At 43.4% G+C, this 16,145-nt stretch overlaps 1 protein-coding gene across 1 annotated transcript; it reads right to left on the reverse strand.

The window, feature by feature from the left end:
• Positions 1 to 460: 460 nt before the first annotated feature.
• On the reverse strand, positions 461 to 15,944 carry RNPS1 (RNA binding protein with serine rich domain 1). The gene is made up of 7 exons (XM_068120620.2): positions 15,778 to 15,944; positions 13,055 to 13,213; positions 12,150 to 12,293; positions 7,211 to 7,397; positions 6,975 to 7,128; positions 1,614 to 1,758; positions 461 to 1,365 (listed from the first exon to the last, which is right to left on the reverse strand). Coding segments are annotated over exons 1-7 (918 nt in total). The 5' UTR covers positions 15,780 to 15,944; the 3' UTR covers positions 461 to 1,238.
• Positions 15,945 to 16,145: the final 201 nt, after the last annotated feature.

The raw sequence follows: 16,145 nt of genomic DNA on the forward strand, positions 1-16,145 counted from the left end.
ATCCGTTCAGCCATCTCTGAGAAAAATGGCGACACACAGACACAGGGATCTTTAATGGTATAGATTGCGGGAGTAGAGAGAGAGAGACGGGGATGGGGGAGGCGGTGCCGGAGTGGGGGGTCAAAGGGGAGAACAGTAACCTGCAAGGATGAGGGTTGAGTGAGGTAAGGTTGATGGAGATGGAAAGGATTACGGGCAAAGATGAATGACACGTGATGGTCGTGCACCACTTGCTTGAAGCCTTTAGATTTTAGATGGTGGAAATGAATTGACCAGTCTATGGAAGGTGGTTGAGGGTTGTAGTCAGTTTAGATTTTGTTAGTTGAACCAGTAGGGTTCACTGGAAGAACACGTGCATCCTGAAGGAACCATGGAGGTTGTAGGGCTGAGGGAGCTGGCCCGGAGACGTTTCTTTCTCAAATCATAGCCGGATTAATGAAATAATGGACAAGGCAAAATATAAAGAAGCTATCTCAGACCTTTTATTCACTTTGATTGCATTTAAATGTAAAACAACGAGATAGTACTTAAACAGTGTAAATGGGGTGAATGAAGTTGACAGTGAGGTCACAGGAGTGCTGGTTGTTCAACTGATTCTTTTTTTTTTTCCAAGAAAATACTTCAGTGCTCAATGCTACAAATGGAGAACTTGCCCTGCAAAATGGCTAGACAAGTAATTGTGAGCTGTAGGAGCCTTAGGGGCATTTCCACAAACAAAAGTTCTACAACTGCTTTTTCAATTCCAGCCTAGCCATTCCAACATTTTTCATGGCCACAAATAAGGAAGGCCAATTAAAATCACACCTGTTATTAAAATGTGGCAAAACAATCTCGGTCTCATATTGTAATCGGAACAGCTGAAAAGCAGAGCGGTTGAATCCGAAACCGGTTTGGAATATTATCCCCATTGATATGCTTTTTTAAAGTAGAAAAAAAAGGAAAGCAACTAATGGACAAGTTTCTGGGAGCGCAACTTTATAATCGTACAAAATATCAATGAACGGACATTCAGTATCTCAAGTTCCCTGTGTTTGCATTTTGTGATTGCATCCTTTTGTTACGTTCATTCACTGGAATTTCCACAAATAAGAAAGCTCATCTTGTGGATGAGATCGGCCTAACAAATGTACCGGGCCAATGCTTCTTGGTGGTAGTCGAGTCTTGCTAATTGTAAAGAAAAATGTAGGTCATGTATTATTAAGAAACAAATAATGGTTCCAACCCATATGCGATCGGTGTTAGCGAGATGATGACGATGACGAGCGATGGTGGTGGTGGTTGCGAGTTCCACGGTTGGGGCGGTTATGGCGCGGAGGAGTGTTGCTGCGTCGACGAACAGGCGAGCGACGCCGAGGACTGCGGGATCTGGAAGATTAGAGAGGAAAGTTAGAAACACATAACGTGACCACAACTACATTACTTTGTAACCCAAACTTGTACATCAAAAGTTGTTTTTTTTGTTTTTTTTTTTCAACCAAATAAAACTGGAAGAGTTCATTACAAAAAAATAGCAATAGGCAAAGAACAATGCAGAGGTACAATAAAATCATAAACGAAAAAAGCATAAATATATGACGAAATAAGCAGATAACTAATTATTCTGTTGATCATACCGCCGTCGAGGGCGAGGTGATGGACGTCGCCAGGCAGGAGGTAGAGGCGGTGGCCGGCGAGGAGGCGGAGTCATACGACGGGGTGGTGGGCGTGGCCGAGGTGCAAGCACTGCTGTTGCTGTCACCTCCTGTCCATCAATTTGTCCTGAAGAACACACAAGAAGCAAACAGGCAGACGCAAAGGATTTCAACAGCCTGGCCAAACAGTCGGTGCAAAGGCCTATTTTAGGGTCGTAGACAAGGAATTGCTCCTGTTGCAAGGAATTCCCCCCCCCCCCCCGCCCCCCAAGTTTTGAAGAACTGAGTCAAAATATGAAATTTGGGGGCAATCCTGTTCAAATTGTTACTGCTGAAATTGGGGTCATTGTGTAACCCAACCACAGAACACAGAAAGACAATGCAAATGAAAGTGATATTTGCGGAAGAATTTTTTTATTTCTCCTGAACATCCATTGCTGGGGAATAATTTTTTCAGTTGGTTTGTGCAGCATTTTCTAATCACACATAGATAAGTGACTATTGAATACCACAAATCTTGTTAATTGAAATAGTTTTAAAGAAATACTCCACAAACGGAGATATCGGCCGAGTCATAATAAAAATAGTTAAAATATCAATTTTATTTACATTTAAAACATGAGTTATGTCCCTGTACCTGCCGCACTATTCTTCATCCCCATTTCCCCATTCCGGCTCTTCCCCGTGAAGCTAAGTGTAGAGCCTGACAGATTTATTATCCCGCGCATGCGAAGCGAAAAGTGTGGGGGAGGGAAGAAGTTATTTTGGTACTCATGACCTGATCTTGGGGACCCCGAACATGGATACAAGATTTGATGGGGTTTGGCCAGGCCAATTTTTTTTTCCCCATGATGTTCAGACACACACAGATACAGTGCATTCAGAAAGTATTCAGACCCCTTCACTTTTTTCACATTTTGTTATGTTGCAGCCTTATGCTGAAATCGTTTAAATTCATTTTTTCCCTCATCAATCTACACTCAATACCCCATAATGACAAAGACAAAACAGAATTTTAGAAAGTTTTGCAAATTTATTAAAAAGAAAAAACGGAAATATCACATTGACATAAGTATTCATACCCTTTGCTGTGACACTTGAAATTTAGCTCAGGTGCCTCCCATTTCTCTTGATCATCTTTGAGATGTTTCTACACCTTGATTGGAGTCCACCTCTGGTAAATTCAATTGATTGGACATGATTTGTAAAGGCACACACCTGTCTATATAAGGTCTCACAGCTGACCATGCATGTCAGAGCAAAAACCAAGCCATGAGGTCGAAGGAACTGCCTGCAGAGCTCAGAGACAGGATTGTGTCGAGGCACAGATCTGGGGAAGCCTACAAAAAAAAATCTCTGCTGCATTGAAGGTTCCCAAGAGCACAGTGGCCTCCATAATTCTTAAATGGAACAAGTTTAGAACAACCAGGACTCTTCCTAGAGCTGGCCGCCCGGCCAAACTGAGCAATCGGGGGAGAAGGGCCTTGGTAATAGAGGTGACCAAGAACCCGATGGTCACTCTGGCTGAGCTCCAGACATCCTGTGTGGAGATGGGAGAAACTTCCAGAAGGACAACCATCACTGCAACACTCCACCGATCTGGGATTTATGGCAGGGTGGCCAGACGGAAGCCTCTCCTCAGTGAAAGACACATGAAACCCCACAGAATCTTGTTTCTCACAGTCTGAGAGTCCTTTAGGTGCTTTTTTGCAAACTCCAATCGGACTTTTGGAATCCACATTTGTATTTATTTGGTTTGCAGTGGAACAAAACAAAAAAGCTGAAAAAAAATTACTAAATCTTAGCTTATTCCACACAGAAATCCTAAAATGACCCGGACAATGTCATTGGCACCTTTTAGAAGTTGTTAGAAATAATTAGATTTCAAGTAGGTGATTCTTCTTTACTTTGGAATCGAACCCACCTGTGGTGAGTTGCAGGTGCCTGCAATATAGAAATCACTCATTCAACCAGTTTGAATGGAGAAAAGGAGTCATTCTGCTGTTTTGTGTCACTATGTGTACCACAAAAGAAAGAAAACCAGAGAATTGTCTGAGGAGGTCAGACACAAGATTGTAGCCAAGCATGGACAATCTCAAGGCTACAAGTCCATCTCCAGAGACCTTGATGTTCCTGTGTCCACCGTACGCAACGTTATCAGGAAGTTTAAGGCCTATGGCACTGTAGCCAACCTCCCTGGACATGGCCGTAAGAGAGAACTTGATCGAAGATTGCAGCGAAGGATTCATCGAATGGTGGAGAAAGCACCTTGATCAACTGCCAAACAGATTCATGCTGATCTTCAGACACAACAAGGTACGACAGTTTCAACTCGCACCATCCGTCGCCTACTCAATGAAAGGGGGTTCTATGGTAGGAGACCCAGGAGGATCCCACTGCTGAGAGAGAGACATAAAAAAGCCCGACTGGAGTTTGCCAAAACACACTTGAACAAGCCAAAATGCTTCTGGGAGAATTTCCTGTGGACAGATATGACCAAATTAGAGCTTTTTGGTAAAGCACATCATCTCTATGTTTACAGAAGCCTTCAAAGAAAATAACACCTTCCCTACAATCAAACATGGAGGAGGTTCAGTGATGAGTTGGGGTTGCTGTGCTGTCCATGTTGAATGTGTGGGATCATGTTGCAGTTGAATGTGTGCATGGGATCATGAACTCAGGAGATTACCAAGGCATTTTGGAGCGCAATGTTCAGCCCAGTGTAAGAAAGCTGGGTCTCCGTTGAAGGTCATGGGTCTTGCAGCAGGACAATAACCCCAAACACACTTCAAAGAGCACCCAGGAATGGTTCAAGACAAAACGCTGGACTGTTCTGAAGTGGCCAGCAATGAGTCCAGATCTAAATCCCATTGAACACATGTGGGAAGATCTGAAAACAACAGTTGGGAGAATGCACCCTTCAGATCTGGGAGAACTTGAGCAGTGTGCACAAGAAGAGTGGGCCAATCTGCCAGTGGAGAGGTGCAGGAAGCTCATTGTGTTATTAAAGCGTGTGTTATTAAAGCGTGTGTAGAGTGTGTTCTCAGTTTTTCCAACATATTGTTTGGTGCACTTTTTACAAGTGATTAGGTATATGACCCATGTGGATTTACAGTCCATATCGGAGGTGATGGGGAACTTCAGTCTGGTGCTCGAACTGCAGAATTTGTTTCCTTCTAGTAAATGCTTGTGAATAATACATTTGTTTGCTGTGCATTTATGTAAGCCTGGAATCTTAGTTTCTTTGCTGTGGGGCTGTGGGTGCTTTGCTTTCACGATATTTGAGAGTCCGACCACGTCAAAATGATGTCAGTGGAGGTTGAGGAAATGTGGTGCAGAGTGTTTGTGACTGATGGAAGAGAGAAAGGGCCTTATTCAAAATACTTGGCAATTGGGATGAGGTGGGGAAGTAAGTGGTTACCAGTGGGACACGGTTAGTTGCAGGTTTGGGTTTGCAAGTCAAGTCTGGTCTTGGTATGCGTTTTGCTCGGTTTATCGCTTCTTTCAAAGAGTGAGGGTCATAGTATTTTGCAATGAAGTGTGTTTCTAGTTGGGAGAGAAAAGTTTATTCTGCCTTTTTTGTTGAGCAGATGCGTCTTACTCTGATTGCTTGACTGTTTGGCATGCTTGTTGTAGAAGTATAAAACTTCTAAAGTGTTCATGAAATGTCTATCTTCGAGAGTAAACGAGTTATCGCTGGCATCTCGTCAGATTTGTCCCTCATCCTTTTTAATTATCAAGATAGTTAAATAATATGCGTTATAATGATAAATGTCCTTTCGGCTCTCTTCTCATAAATATCCTCATGAAGGTACCCATCTCCAAGGTATTGTTCATGAGAAGAACATTAATATTAGATGCAGTGATAGAAATAGTTCAGTAATAATTATTTGATGAATCTTAACAATACTGCGTTACAGTTTATAAGAATCTTATAGAAGAATGGTTAATAATATGATTAAGGATGTGTGTATATATTTAGTACATATATATTTCAATCAAGCTCAGGGGTTTGCGAGTATAACTTACAGACCTTGGTCGGCGCCAAGAGTTGCCTATGTGATGGAAATTACATCTACATATCTCTCTTATTTGCAGTACTGTGTAAATACCAACTTAGGGATAAGATCTGTGAATGCTTTGTTAACAATCATCTTCTGACGCTCTATACTTTTTGTGATTAAATTGAATTCCTTGTTGACCAACTGGTGAGATAATGGGTTATCAAGAAATCTCTGTCCCTGATCTCCCCCTCCCTACTTCCTCCCACTTTGAGGACCCAACCAAATCTCATCCTTCGTTCTCGGTCACTATAAATGGAATGAAGACAGCTGAATCAGGAAAGAATACTCACTTGATTCGTGGTTCCTGTTGCTGTGTAAGCCGGCTCGACTTTGTATCTCTGTTGTAACTTTTTGTCAATCGAATGCGTATTTTCCCAGTGATATTAAATATTTACAAGTGGTCAATGCGTGGACATTACATTGCTCATGTACAAAATTGCTACTACATTGCAATTGTATGTTTAGGGTGAGATGAAGAAGGGAGAAGGTAAGAGTGAGTGTCTGTTTGTTGTATAGTTATGTTTCAAGTCTGTTGTTTTGAACTGATTTGAACTGTTGTCCTCGGGCTGGTGCTCCTGCCTCTCACCTAGCTCGGCTTCACGCTGCTGAAACCAAAGCATTCAGAATCATTGGAATCTCCCGCGATGAAACTAACTCTGAGGGCCTTTCACTCACTCACCGCAGGCAGGTTGGTGGACTTTCTGTCTTCCACTGACTCCTCTCTGGCCTTGCCCCCCCCCCCCCACCCCCCAGCTCTCTCTGTGGTGTCCCCCAAATATTCCTACAGGTCGCACAAGATCTGCCAGCAACCCTCTTATCGTGAAACTGCCAAAATCAAGACTCTCTGCACACCTTCACTCTTTCATTCCTCTTTTCTCCCACCTCTGGAACAAAGTCCCTCACTCTCTTCAATCCCATTCCTCCCTCCAGGTCTTTTAAACAGCTGTTCACCACCATCTCTTATTATCTGGGGTGAATTAACCCCTGTTAATTCACCCCAGATCCACTTTTTTGAAATACCGACTTCTTGCCTGGAAGTCCTTGCAGTGTCCATGTGTTTTGTACTTCTCCCACCCCCCCTTCCCATGCCTGCTCCACCCAAACCCTCTCCCTCCCACAGATCTCCGAGTCTTTTTTTATATATATATATTTATTTATTTATTTATTTTTTTTTTTTTTTTTTTTATGTTTGATAAGGACTAATATAAAAACATTTTTTTAACAAAGCCATGTATGTATGTCATCAAATCATTTGCTGTAAATTGACAAACTGCTGTACCTCCATCCATTTGTCTCAAAGCTGTCTCTGCATCGGTGGGTGTGTTGAACTCCACGTACGCATAACCCTTACTCAGATGGTGATGCAGCCGATCAGGAGGCAACTCTACCCCCCTAACAGCACCATACACACCAAAAATCTCAAGCAGGTGATCCTGCAAATAAATTGCCACACAGATTTAGAATCAAAGCACCAAACAGCACACAGAGCTCAACATGTAGCAGAACCTCACACACCTTGGTAACGTTTCTCGTTAGTCGGCCAATGTACAGCTTTACAGGCTTTGGTGGGGGGCTTGGTTCCCTTCGTCGACGTTCCGCCCGGTCACCTTCTACTCCACGTCGCTCAACACGACCACCATCCCCCCCTGCTGTCCTCCGTTCCCTGCCACGCTGTCCCTCCCCCTTCTTTGGGGATGCAGCTCTGCAAATGAAGCAAATGATTTGCAATCACGATGGCCGACATTTCAGAAAATCCATTCAAAAAGAAAGTCCAAATCATAAGAAATACACTTGGTTTGAGTAAACACTAACAACCACACACAATGGAACCCAGAACATTATCGTGAAGACACCAAAAAGCATTTTCTTTGCGGTCGGGATAGTAAATACAGTACAATGAAAAGGGAAACAAAACACATGATGAATATATTTTGTAAAGCATCCTAATCGATCACAGGAACTGTGATCTTCAGAGTTGGAGGCGAGACCAATCCATGAGGGGGCCCATGTTGTGTCTATGCCATGACTTAATTAGCCACTGTAATAAGCTAAGCACACCTCATATTTGCAGCACACTTTGTCTATTACTCGGGGAATTGTTTACGGACTGAAGGTGGATCCAGGAAGTTATACTTTTATACACAGGTGATTATCAATTTACGGTAACACACATTAGATACTGGTGGAATGTTGTTTCTGCACTTAAAATGCTAATGAAAAGTTATTAGCAAAATCGTTGTTGTATGTGATGATTCTTCATGACACGAATATTTACTCTGTCAGCGTTTACAAGCCTGACCCCTGGATGGCCCCAAATACAACTAACTCTGAGGGCCTTTCACTCACTCACCGCAAGCAGGTTGGTGGACTTTCTTTCTTCTATCGACTCCTCTCAGGCCTTGCTCCCCCTGCTCTGTACCCCAAATATTCGTGTGCAGGATGCACAATATCTGCCAGCAACCCTCTTCTGGTGAATGAATGAATGAATGAATGATCGTTTTAAGGCCATTTTCCCCGCTAGAGCAGGGGTTAGCCTTGCGGGCCCCATGGCAATCATGGTTCCCTGTTTGAGGCAATGTTTTTATGGCCGGATGCCCTTCCTGGCGCCAACCCTTAGTCGCCTCTTACGATGTGCAGGGATACGGTGTACCTATTCTAAACCGGGGTACACACCGGGATCATTCATCCCAGCAAGCTGGTACTCAATTTGCCGACCTCGGAAGGATGACAGGCTGAGTCAACCCCCCTGGTGTTAATTTAGCGATCGACCGGGATTCAAACCCAGGATCCCAAGCCGGCACCCTAACCGCTAAGCCAACACCAGGCTTCGGGGAGTGTCTTCTGGTGAAACTGCCAAAATCAAGACTCCCCGCTCTCTATGCCCCTCTTGTCTCCCACTCCCTTCATTGTATGTTTCATGTGTATGTGCGTGTTTTCATGTTTAATATGTGATCTCTTACACGAGCCTCGATTCTGTATACAAAAAAAAAAAAAACTCTGATGTAATATATGATTTCAGTGTCGTTAAAATGCATTTGAGACATTATATTTGACGTTGTTGCATGCATCCCTTTTTTCTCCACATGTTTATATATTCGATATATGCGATTTCCGTTTATGCCAGGTTTTAGCAGAACCTAACCCTCACATAAATCAAGGGATTGGTGTACATCATTTTTGGCCATATCTCCCAATGGTGAAGAATCCGGATTTTCACCAAAATCTAATCATTTTGTCCCTGTCACTTGCGCTACATCTCTGCCAAATTTCGTCCGAATCCGTCCACAACTTTTTGAGATATAGTGTTCACAACCAGACAAATGGACAAACAAACAGACAGGGGTGAAAAAATAACCTCCTTCCACCTTCGGTGGCGAACGTAATAATAACATCGTTGACAAGTCCATTTTGCAAAGCAGGTTACTTAAAAGCAAGGCAATAAAGGTGGGTTTCAAGCCTAGATTAAAAAACTGTCATAGAACCATCTGCCTTCAGGTGATCTGGCAACTTATTCCACAGGCGATGTGCAACTGAGCAAAAGGCCGATCCCCCACGGTGCACAGCCACGTCCTGGGCACAGATAGGAGACTGGCATTGCTACACCTAAGGGTGCGTGTGGGTGTATATTAGCCAAGTAAACTTTGCAAATATGTGGGACTGCTCCCATGTAAAATCTTAAAAAACCAAAGGTAAAATTTTAAATTTGATTCGATATTTCACTGGCAAACAATGCAAGGTAGCCAGCACATGCAAGGAAGTGCTCTATTTTGTTAGTTTTGGTTAAAACACGTGCAGCACCATCCTGAACATATCGCAGCTTTTGAAGGGATTTGCCAGGTAAATCAACAAAGAGTGAATTACAGTATTCGAGCCTGGAATAGATAAAGACATGCATGAGCTTCTCTGCATCAGGCTTCTTTAAGGAAGATCTCAATGTGGCAAAGTTTCTGAGGTGGAAAAATTAAGTTTGACATACTTTATTGATGTGGGCTTCAAAAGACAGAAATGGATCGAATGCAACACTTACATTGGTGACCAAGGAAGAAAGTAGAATAATTAGCCGAGAACTACAATACGGTTATTGCCAAAAAAATTTACTCTGATGAAGACTAACAATAAGTACAGCCTCAGTCTTGCTGCCATTGAGTTGCAGAATCTAATCTGGTAAGTCTCAGAAGTTGTAGGTATAATCAACAACAGTGTAACCTTCGCTCAAATAAATATCGTGGAAGCAAACTTTTGGCATAGTTTAAATATTGGCTTGATTGGGGTAACTCAGAATTCCTATTGACGGACAAACCCATCCATCGGGAGGAAATTTCTCTTCATAGATCCGCAGAGCGGGGAGAGAAAAATGGAAATAATAAGGATTGCAACACCGGTTGCAAGAGTGCCCCGGGAAGATATACCAGTTCCCCCAAGCTCAGCGGATGCAAGAAGTCAAGTCAGAAGTCAAGTCAGAAGTCAAGTCTGATGTTGTCTCGTGTATTTGACTGCATGTATGCACGCGTGGTTTGTGTTGCAGCTACTCCACAAGCTTTAGACACTGCAAAAATAATATAAAAACAAGACAAAATAAATTAATCTGAATTTACTGGTAATCGTAGGCAATATCAGAATTGTGGTGCAAAGCAAAACTTAATTCCCTTCCCTCAGTCTTTGCCTACCTTATTAGTAAATCCTTTCACTTGCTAAGTACACGAGCAATACGAAGGGGAGACTGGAGATGATGTTGGGGCAGAGAGGATGGGTAAAGCATTCCCTTTCTCCAGGCCCTGTCGGCTAGTTTTAGCTCCAACGTGCAGGCTACCGTTTGCCCCACACATGACCGGCTTGAGGTTGGTTGCTCAGGTGTAGTCGCAGAATGGCTGGGAATATTGGTAACGTCACTCCCTTTCGGATTCAGAATGCAGTGGTATGACCCACAGCCACCTGTCGTCCCAGGCTGAATAGCTTGTTGAAAGACATTGCAGAATCTCATGCAGAGTCTGGCAGAGAATCCGGTGCAAATTGTCGCGCAGACTGCTTGAGGATTCAGTGCAGAATGTCCGTAAGCCGCTTCGGGGAGTGTAATTAAGGTGACTGCATGACATCACTCTTCTCCCTCATTGGCTGGCGAAGTCTGGAAGGGGCTTAATATGAATCCCATTGGCCACTGGTTTCAAACCATGGATCTTGCTTCCTAGGTTAACACAACTGCTCAGGATATCAATTGGCATGTATCATTCCTCACTTATTGGCATCCTTCCATAAAGGCCGAACCCTCTGCCTCCTCCATCTTCAACTTGACTCACTTTTTGTCAGTCATATGTGTTTCTGGGTGGGTCTGATGTGGGAAAGATAAGCATCGACGCGTACTTGTCTACGAGCCAAGCGTTCCTTAGGTTCCTCCGTCTATCCATTATTGTATTATCGATTATGGTGTAACCCTCCCGTGCCTAATTAAACCTTATATTTTTATTGTCAGTGCATATTTTGAATCGCGATCACACCTTCAGCATGATCAAATTACCAATTGGGAAGCATTTCTTGGATATCACATAAACGTCTGCAGACATGGAGGTGGAGTGGCCGCTCGGGGGTGCAGTGAAGGCACTACCGAGCAGTTCAGCCCAGAGCAGCTGTGCAGGAGCAATGAATTCCCCCTGGGATAAGCAACAGTAGGCCCCACTGACTGTGTCCAAGCGAAGGAAACAAGAGGAATAATTATTTTGCAATACATGTCCCCTACTTGTCCCAATGAATGATCTTGTTCCAAGCACTCAGCAATTGTGAGCCATATACAGTCGGCCAAATTGTTTTAGGTATGCAAACCTACAGAATAAGTTACAGTTTCTGTAACTTATCATAATAAAGCCATGTACCAAGTTTCAGTTCAATATGTTAAAGGGCATAGAAAAAAGTCTGGAAAACCACAGGTGGGACGGACAGACAGATGGAGAGCAAACCTATATTTCCCTCCGGTGAAACCGGTAGGGGACTGATAATGGCCTTGATACAAAGAATAATGGCCGGCCAACAGCAAATAATTGCAAGCATGGAAGTCAGACGAGAAGCCAGCAAAGGCCGACCATCAGCAAATTGTAGTGGGTGTCAAGACCAGCACCAAAGCTGGCATGTGTGAAATAGTCGTGGGCGATGCAGAACCGGGGAAGAGGCTGGAACGGGACCAATAGCCTAGCCCCATGGCAAAGAGTGAGGGTATATACCTGTGAGGTGGAGGAGGATAGTGAGGCCCCCACGGGGGTGAAGTAGACCCCATCATTTTGTCCATACTCTGATGACAGAGTGTCAGTCTGTTAAGGATTATGCTGGGCAGGTTGCCGTCACATTCCCAGCAGTCGATCAAGGCAAGAATATGACATTTAGCCAGGGTGTCACTGATAACTGACCTACTCTTGTGAATTTTCTTTAAAATAAGAAAAGGAAAAACTTGGATTATTTTCTAACGTACCTTTTCCGTGCTGGCGAGGGTGAATGAGTTGAGGATGAGGAGGAAGAAGATGAAGATGATCGTGACGAGCCCGACTCAGATGAAGACCCAGAAGAAGATTCTGATGATGACCCTGACGAAGACCCAGAGGCACTGCCACTTGAGCTGAGGATTGAGGATTAGTCAGCAAATTGGCCTCAACAACAACAACAACAACAACAACGCACAATATGCAGAAACATGCTTACAGAATACCTTAATTTCATTATTAAATGCTGCATTTTTTTTTAACATCACTAAGATCACTAAGTGATGAATTGTGCATTTGTTTAGGCTCAAAAGCCTGCTTTTACTTAAATTTTCTCCATTTTATGCAAAGCATACTCACTATCTAGTGTTGTAAGCACAAATAATTTGGCTTAAGTAATGGTTGAATAGAAATTGACTTTGTACCCTAACAAGATTTTACATCAAAGCTGGCTGGCAGTCACCATATCTATTTTACCACATTGGGCGGATCGATACTGGTTTACAATAAGTATTGCTCATACCAGCGGGCACCCCCACCATCCGGGTGGGAGTACCCTTCTCAGTTTATCGGAGCTTGGGTCAGAGTACGTGCTGGAGTATGTGCACCTGAGTAAGGCTAAAGTACGTGCTCGTCTGCTGGCCCTGGCTCGCCACTTAAGACCAGTATTGGGGTTGGGACCAGGGGTATAACTGCGCTTGGAACCTCTAGGTCGGCCCAAGAACCGTTAAACATAAATTTTGGAGCATCAGTGACATCCACGTTTGCTCCCTTATAGTAAAAGATGTTAAGAGCTGCAGATGAATGAAGGAGTTGCACATAAAATCAACAAAATAGGAATATAAAACTAACAATATATTCCATTGAGCAATTCTGTAAAAGCACATCCAAGCCTTACCTGCTTGAAGAGCTGACGCTGCGCCGCTTGCGCCCTTTTTCTTTGGTGCGCTCTGTCCCGTCAACACGTCCGCCTGGGCCTCCTGTCGAACGCTCCTTTTTTTCTCCTTCCTTCCCCTCGGTTTTCCCAGATCCTGCTTTCTGCTTGCTCAGAGACGTCCTACAAACATATAAAGATTCACTTGGAGTGCACATAAGAAGCAACTATTTCAGTCACTAGTCTGTCGTCGGGCATTTTAGGAATCGACTTCAAAACTCGATTTCCCCAAATCAACTGGTCAGGATCAACAAAGCGTGACGAAGCATTCTTGCCTTGAATACCAGAACAACACAATCTGACTTTAACACGTTGAATCCGTAAGTGAACCGCTGCAATTTGATACTCGAGGGTAAAAGTAATATGGCTTATTGGACAGATAATGAGACTGCTCATATATTACAAAATGAAAGGGTTAAGGAGCTTTCTTCGACAGGTGTTTTGTTAACTACATCTAACTTGATGCATACACTTGTAATTCATCATTTCTGTTTGTTTGACATATTCATTAATGAACCGCTGCACAAAATGAGATGAAAGCCGAGTGGATTTACTCGGGGTGTGCCACACAAGGTTTGATGTTATTTAAAGATTTCAGTTGTGGGGGGTCATGAGGGACGCACATCTACACCGAAATTGAATCAATTCACCCTTTTCACACACCCAACCTGTCCACCAAATTTCGCCCAGATCTGTCCACAACTTTTTGAGATATCCTGCTCACGGACAGATAGGGATGAGTGAATACATAACCCAAAGGTGGACGGAGGTGAAGAAATCCCAAAATTTAATCCAAGGGCAAAAAAATCCCGAAGGAATGGCCAAGCGGAAATACTGGTCCTTATGTACCAAAAATTAACCCTTTTACTGGAAGACGAGGCTCTAAGACAAACACAGACATATCAGGTGGGAAAATGGATAAATATATCAACAGCAAATGAGTGTTTGCATTAACTTGGGTGCACGAAACACCTAAGGCTTGGGGGGTCCCACACCAAGCTGGGGCAGAAATGTATACACTTTGTGGAGTTTTTGACTGCACCCATAATCAAGTCTGGTCAGTCCCAGCAGGACGACGTTTGTTAACCCAAGCACAAGTCACGGCAGGGATTACTTCATGGCATCCCGGTGTGTACCCCGGTTTAGAATAGGTACACCGTATCCCTGCGCATCGTAAGAGGCGACAAAGGGTTGGCGTCAGGAAGGGCATCCGGCCATAAAAACATTGCCTCAAACAGGGAACCATGATCGTCATGGGGCCCGCAAGGCTAACCCCCGCTCCAGCGGGGAAAATGGCCTTAAAACGATCATTCATTCATTCATTCATATTCAAACACCTCTCTGCGCCACCTGTACCAGCTTCCACTCAATTGCTCTCCATTCGACTTTGCTTGATCCCAACAACAACTTACCTCTTTTGGGCAGCCACAGCCACCCAACTCATACAAATTACAAAATAGAGCTTGAACGCCTTGTATACACATACACGTTGTAACTCACAAAGCGAACATGTTATTGTTAGCCATTGCTGCGTAAACAACCGTCCCTCACACACAGCAATGGAGAATCCACCAACAGGGACTCTTCATATCAGGAGGGTTTGCTCGCAATCAATGAATATTTTGTGATATCATTTGACAATTTGAATGAGAAAGAAAGAAAAAAAAAAAAAACTTGCTTTGGGGTATATACTCCAAGTGAAACGTTATCATTGTCCTTGCAGTGAAATAAAAATTTGCAATTTATTTGGATGAATGAGCTTCAATTGTTTGCTCGTTCGTTTTGCTATTTCGTGAGTTCAAACGTCACAAAACCTGGGGAAACGTCGGGAAGAATAGATCCTGTCAAAAATGACAGGTTGGAACGGTTTATTTGACGCTGCAGCCTGTTGAGCGTGCCAAAGTCTGAGGCCTCGGCCTAGTATCAGGTGTGCTTATTTCTTCTTTATTTATTAGACATCTTACGGGTGTAAAAGAACGCTCGTTTTACTCTGAGCGCGTTGCACATCACGTGTAGCGAATTTCTCCTCCCTGCGCCTTGTACTTATTATTTAAAATAAAAAATAAAAAATAAACGCTTCTGTACACCGCCCTTGAGGTTCGCCACCGCCTACATTTTGGGTTTGCAAACCACGGTCTACAATTCCAATAGAAGACAAGAGACACAATGACTTATGGAAAATATTTTTCGAGTTTGTTTTATCCTCAAAAAAATAGGCCACATTGATGTAGTGTCACCTTCAATTTCCAAAATCGAAAGCAACGCTTCATATTCCATACACACGAACTCTAACCCGACAGTAAAACATTTAATATGTATTATACTCGAGGATTGTGATATACAGTATCATCCCACACCAGCTTGGTCTGTGCCAGTGTGTAATGTCAATATGTTTGGGGCATTTCCCTTCTTTAATCACACAAATCGACCGTTTCCCCAACCTATTTAACCCCTTAACCGTCCCCATCCTTTCCCTTCTCTGGATGCTGTTCAAACCCAACCTCTCGGCTTCACTACTCTCCACATATCCAGCGCCATCCAAAGACAAGGATGAGGCCTGTTGAATCAACGTTCGACAAATGGCAATGCCCGAGACCAAGCTCACTGTTGTCCTAGTCCTTGGCGGTTTATCACCTCCATTGGATGACCTAATAACGAGGAGAACCTACTTTAAAAAAATAACTTACATGGCGAGCGCGGCAGGAAGTAAGAGGCTTGAAGGAGACGGATGTGACGTAAATTATTTTAATCTTCTTCTTCCTCGCTCCAATGGGCAGTTCCTCTCAGTTTCTCTTCTTCCTCTTCGACTCGGGCCAATTCGAGCCCCTGCGTATCTTCTTCTTCTTCTTCTCTCCATACGCCGTTCCTCATGTATCTTTCTTCAAAGAAATGTGATTCCTCTTCTTCATTTAAATCGACCGCTGCGGTTTTTATAACCGTCAGCAGCGGACGATGGCATTTCATCAATCCTGTAATAATGCTTTTTCAACCCTGGAACGGATTAAAATCAATTCGGAATGGAATAAAATAAAGTGGGAAGGTGAAATTTTCGTAG

This window comes from Myxine glutinosa, chromosome 6, assembly GCF_964187855.1.
Source record: "Myxine glutinosa chromosome 6, kmMyxGlut1.1, whole genome shotgun sequence".
Lineage (NCBI taxonomy): Eukaryota > Metazoa > Chordata > Myxini > Myxiniformes > Myxinidae > Myxine > Myxine glutinosa.

What these genes read in the sequence shown, in the direction of transcription:
- RNPS1 (XM_068120620.2), bottom strand. An exon ending in TTTGAGACAAATGGATGGAG is followed by an intron (nt 1,759 to 6,974) that starts GTACAGCAGTTT and finishes TGTGTTCTTCAG; the next exon opens with GACAAATTGATGGACAGGAG. An exon ending in TCACCTCGCCCTCGACGGCG is followed by an intron (nt 1,366 to 1,613) that starts GTATGATCAACA and finishes CTAATCTTCCAG; the next exon opens with ATCCCGCAGTCCTCGGCGTC.